This window comes from Nesoenas mayeri (genome assembly GCF_963082525.1).
Source record: "Nesoenas mayeri genome assembly, chromosome: 1".
Taxonomy (NCBI): Eukaryota; Metazoa; Chordata; class Aves; order Columbiformes; family Columbidae; genus Nesoenas; species Nesoenas mayeri.
Genome location: NC_137541.1, coordinates 206714288 through 206720287, shown reverse-complemented (window position 1 = coordinate 206720287; position 6000 = coordinate 206714288). Strand labels below are relative to the sequence as shown.

The 6000-nt window shown below is 40.6% G+C and overlaps 1 protein-coding gene across 1 annotated transcript in view; it reads left to right on the top strand.

Annotated features, from left to right (window-relative positions):
• Positions 1 to 423: 423 nt before the first annotated feature.
• Positions 424 to 6000, top strand: part of SYTL2 (synaptotagmin like 2) — a gene marked incomplete at both ends in the record, with an annotated part of 45041 nt that continues 39464 nt past the window's right edge. The window contains one exon of the mRNA XM_080351955.1: positions 424 to 524. Within this exon, the coding sequence (XP_080208081.1) occupies positions 424 to 524 (101 nt within the window). The remainder of the gene's footprint in view (positions 525 to 6000) is intronic.

Sequence of the window (6000 nt, the reverse complement as noted above, 5' to 3'; positions counted from 1 at the left end):
TTGTTTCTTTTAATTAAAAACGCATACATAATCTACTTCCCTGATCCCTCATATTACAGCTTGTTCTTCCTTGTCTCTTTTTTAGGGGGTATTTTGTTTGTCCTTAAACGCTGGATATACTGTGTCAATGAGCTGTTGTTGTAGGATGCAGAGCTGAGAGGACAAGCTGAGAAGACATAATTGCAATGGCAAGCAGGAATGCAACATTTTCCCAAAAATCTTTCATCTAGGGAAGCATGCACATACTCTACTGCAAGAAAGCAATATTGGGGCTCTTTAGACCACTGACTGTGACCTGGTCCATCTTGCTCAGTGCCCGCTGAAAAAGTATTTCTATACCTATAAAGTAAACTACAAGACTATTCTCCTCAGCAGGATTTAAGATCTTCCTGACACTTTGCCAACCCCTCCACACACAAGAAGATGATCGACCTGAGCTTCCTAACAGAGGAGGAACAAGAGGCAATAATGAAGGTGCTGCAACGGGATGCAGAGCTCAAAAGAGCTGAGGAAGAGAGAGTCAGGTAAGAGATACAGTGCCCTGGGCTGTCCTGGGAAGACCTACCCAGTTTGTATGCTGAATTACTCAGAGCACAGGAGTAGACAAAACCAGTCGTTGCTGAGGGCCCCACATTCCACAGTATATATAGTTTATACTCTGGACTAGATTTAGTGTAGTGTCTGGATGAAATTTATCTACCACACAAACAATTAATTACTAGCCAAAAGACTGTTGATTTGGATCCTCACAATTCCCCCAGGGGCCAAGCACACTCGGTATGCACCTGGCTTGACATACATCTGGCTTGGTTTCCTTAGAAAAGGATTCAGTCTGCAAGTATCAAAACCTCTGCAAAATGAACTAATGTGTGATAAGTGGGGGGATTTGTTTCAGAAAGAGCACCAGTGTCCCAAACAAACAAAAGAGTCGGTATAGACACAATCAGCAACATGTCTGAGTGAAGAAATACATGGAACATTGGAGATGTGGTCCAGAGGAGGTACCAACACTGCTCCATTGCCAAGAGAAGTTCTTGCAATCTGCGGCTAAAGCAGAAAATTGCTCCCTCTTTTCTTTGTGGTGTCACAAATGGAAGGATGTTTTGTTATTCTGGAGTGTTTTGCATGCTGGGAGATTTTCCTAGAGCAACTCATGGGGTAACAGCCATGAACAGAGGTGTATGTGTGGAAAGCAGTGTTGCCTGGATGACTTGACTTTGACAGAGCCATTTAAACAAGTACAAATAGCAGTGTAATAGTGATTTCAGCTAATACAGACAGTGACCTGCTCAAGAATGAGGATTTTGGTAATCAGGCTTTTTTTGTAATGCAACTTGAGGAGTTGTTTTCACCATATAGATTTATCTCCTACTTCAAAAGGCAGAAAACTGACTTTGCTGTAATAAAACGGGCATTTTCTTTACTGTAGGTATGAAAACACTTGCTTTCATCTTTGAATGGGTACATCAGTGCCAGATCTGAAAGAACTTGGGGAAAGTAATTGTAGATGTGAGTTTGAAAACAGTATCTGGGGAAAGGAACTCTTCCTGGAACAGACAATCAAACAACCCACTCCCAGTAGTGGTCTGAAAGGGCTGTCGACAAGTATTTTTGTCTGTATAACTTCACTTTTGCCATTCGTAATTCTAGTTCAAGAGGGTGTGGTGGAAAATGCAAGGGACTGCACGTTGTAGCAGCCTGTAATCAACACGTTTGTTTCTACAATAAAATGTCTGTTCTGGTTTCTGAATATTATAGCTTCTGAAAAGCTGGAAGCTTATGTATGGAACTGATTTTTCTGCCTAAATGTGGCATATGGAGCTTCCTTTTTGTATATTATATATTACAACACTACCTTCAGCTAAGGAGATGCAACATTTTGGTTTGAATTCTGCAGCTTTGCACACCTGGAAGATTCCAAGAGCTGGGATCAAATGTCATCATACAAACATCACACCCTGACAAGGTGTTATTTGTATGTATATATAACAAGTCTTTTAATGTGATCTTTTTCCCTATCAAAGAAATTCTGAGCTTTGAGAAGTGTCCTAATAACCTGTGCCATGTTCCTGGGATAAACTGGTAACATGACAAAATCCTCTTTGAGCAACATCTTAGTGGAATTTTACAAATCACCCAATAAAGTCCCTTCTCTGCTAATAGCTCCTAATATTGATTATCTGTATTAAAACTGTGCTGATATTTTTGGGAACAGCATGCCTGCTTCTTCTTTGACCTCTTCTGAGCTCTGTCCCAAAGGAACAAGGATGTTGAAATTTTCTTCTTATGGATAAAAGGATGATGAAGAAATCTCAGATGACAAGAGGGTGCGATGCAAGAAAATCAAAACACATTGCCTTCTTTTTTTATTCCTAGGGCAAGAAATATCTCTTTTTGCTTCATTACCCCAGGAGCTGCTGCCAGCCCCTGAATGGCAATATTACTCAGGGGAGGAAAACCAGCATAAAATGGGAGAGCTGAGTGACAGCTTGTCAAGACTAGGAGTCATTTTTCAGCATATTGCTGACTTATTTATTTGGTTGTCCTCATTCCTGTTCAGCAATCTCACACATAGCTGAATTCCCTGGCAGCAGCTCCTGCATAGCCCCAAACTCTTTCTACAGTTGTGTAATTCAGAGTTAACACAGTTTTTGGCCTTTTCTGGAGACAGTAACACGGAACAGAAATATCTCAAGTCCTGGGTTGTGGCTGAGTGACTCTTGTGTGGTGTAGCAGCCAGCCCTTGGCACCAGCACGTCTGAGACACAGAACTGTTGTGGTCGCCTTTGTGCCAGGGTTCCATGCTGTGGCTTCTTGGCCCTTTCCCGCAGAACCTCCTGGCATTGCTCTCATGGGCTGTGCTGGGGATTGTTTGCTCGTTGCGTACAATGAAAGAGGGTAAGCGATAGGGAAATTCTGTGTTTGTGTGCTGGGTGGTGGCACTGTGTGCCAAACCCCTTTAATACATGCATTGGTGTTACATTGCAAAAATAGAGAAAACTTCAGCAGGCTGGTTCTGCTGGGTGCTACGTACACTTCACCTTTCTGATAACATTCTGTGTGTGGCTGTTGAAACCCCAACGTAGATGGTTTTTTGATTCCGGTCAGTTTTAATAGATACCCTCTTCAGTTGTTTTTCAAGGCAGTTTTCCTTACATTGCAGACTGTTAGAAGGAAGGCTTTTTTTGTTGTTTGTTTGATTGTTTCTTAGGATGAGATGTATTTAATGTATTGGAGTGAGCCGAATATTGGCATTGGGGAAACTGGACTTACCATTGTAGTGTGAAAATGACATTCAATGACAGTCTCCAGAATACATTTTTAAAATCTTCATAAAATACTTTTCTGTTAGATGTAACCATTTTGAGGCTTCACTTCAGGTTCTTGGTCGTCTTAGGTCGTTTAGTGCTAGAGTTAGGTTAGGTTATGGTTGGACTTGATGTTCCTGAGGGTCTCTTCCAACCAAAATGATTCTATGATTCTGTGGTTTTGAACATGGGTGCTGATTCAAGTTTAAAGGGCTGATTGAAGACAGAAGAGTTTAAAGATGTCATCTTAAAGGTGCTATCAAAGCTAACCTCCTTGTTTCTGAAAAGTTACCCATTTTTCCCCACTCTACCTCCAGTGTATTTTTTCCAAAGGTTCTAGAAATTTCCCAGGTGTGTCCTCAGTATCCCCTCAGATGACTGTGGCAGCTGGGTAGTGTCTGCATAGTTAGCTAACTAGGCACCAATTATAACTTTATAATTCTGAAATATTGCTCTTTTTCATTGCCATACAAATACCTAGGGACTCTTTCTAAAGCTAAATCTCTGCAAAAATGATCATTTTACCAGTTCTCCACCCCTTCTTCTTATAAACCTCTTAATATATATTATTTGCATTATTTCATGATAAAAGTTTGGGCATCTGTAAATGAATGGAAAAGTAATGCGGAAGAGATGTGGTTTACAGGCAACACAAGACCATGGTATATCTCTATGTGCTCTGCAGTCGGGGCTGGTCAGTAAACAGAATGGTGTTTGTGTGTCTAACTGAGGTGTCTTAGGTTGGTCATCATCCCTTCTGAGCCACATTGAATCTTTATTGAAAGCTTGTTTGGGCAAGGGATGCCACAAATAGCAATCACTCCCTAAATGTAGAGGTAAGGATATGTTAAGATCCTGTCAGAGCATCCCCTCTAGTAACATGATTCTAAGGTTCTTCTCAGGGTACTGATGTTATCCGTAAGCCTTAGTGGATTCAAATTAGTCTAGTAATAAGCAAGTATGATGACTAAGAAGATAAAGCCTACAATTCTTGTGAAGCTGACTTTGAAAACACATTAGAAAAAAAAAAATGAACTTGCTTTGCAGCATATTTAATAGTATTTTTAGGTCATACATTTGTGTCAATGAGAAGTTTGCTTACATTGTGAGCAAGGCTTTTAAATCTGAAATGAATTCTACGCTTAGTGATTAAACTCTGCAGATGGATTAATTGCAAGAGACTGAGAATTAAGTGACTTGGACTCTTTCACTGAAAATTCAAATGGTGAGATATTAGTATCTCCTCTTGTCAAACAGAGCATCTGTGCTCACACACCGCTCAGCCGTATTATAGGAGAAGTGGAAATTAATTGCTAATTAAATTAAACTCATGCTATTTTTATAACTAGTTCTGAAATCATATATGTGTGTCTAGTGGTCATACCAGGGACTTCTGATTAACTTTTAACAGGCTTAATTGTTAGTAAGTATAATGTACTGATGGTCAAAGCGTATATGCGAGAGTGTGTGCTTAGAAGATTGTCTTCAGCCGGGTCAGGGACATCCTGTAAACTCTTTCCTTGTGCCCTTAGCAGACTGATTTCTTTCTAGCTGGGCAGGTCTGTTGAAGGAGAAGTAGCTCCATCAAACTGGGAACAACCTGGGGGATTCCCCCAAAGGAGCTGGAGGATAAGACAGTGCTTACCTGCTGCCCATTCCTTCCTTCCTTTGCTTGGCTTTGGGTAGTGGTTGCATGAAATGAAAGTAGCTCAGAGACATTTCCAATTGCCAAAGACAGAGGAGGTCCAGCATGTCAATTCAGCAACAACCTCTTTTCAAATAAATTAAACTTGGTCTAAAAAAATTATATATATATATATGTATATTTAGCAGTTTAAAAATGGCATTTTTTTCTCAAATTCTTGGTTTAATGTGATAATGGGGCAGGATTTCTGAGGCATTTTGCAATAATCAAAGTATCAGGTGGCACTCACAGCTGCAGATTTCTCAGGTATGTAAGTACCTAAGTACCTTGAGATGAGACATTCCTCTTTGGGGTGTAAGGCACACCTGTTTGGGTGGAAAAGGATATGCTCGTGTCTGCTGGAATAATTCCCCCTTACAGACATTGCTTAGCGCCAAGTGTGATTTAACAAATAGAGAGTGACTGTTCAGGAAACAGAGCAGTTTTATTCCCTTGCAAAACATGTGTACCAGTATTTATCCTTTTTAACAAAACCAACTGATATAAGAATTATTGTGGGTTTGGTGGGGAGGTTGGTTGTTGTGCTCCAGAGATTTATTTAAAACAAACAAACACCAACCCCCCTTCCCCCAAATGACCACCCTATTCTGAGTGAACTCCTTTTTTGCTTAAGTCTTTGTTTGTCACTGGACAGACAAAAAAATAAGTGGGTATATATCCTCCAGAAAGTTTTTCTGCATCCCCTATGGTTTCTGCCAGGTTCACAATACCGAAGTAACAGCGAACGACCTTGATCTCAGCCCACTCTGTGAAGAGCCAGTAAGAAAAGCAGGACTGTTCTCATCTTAATCTGGTGAAATAACTGGGGTTAAGACCTTATTTACTGGCCTTGGTAATGAACATGGCATTGGACTATACTGGGAACTGGGCTGACACCTTTTCTTCCCAGTATCGATTGCTAACTTTTCTACTAGTAGCAGATGGATTTTTTGAGTGGGTGATGCTTGTTCAGAAGAGCTAATACAGCAGGGTGGATGGAGCTCGTTT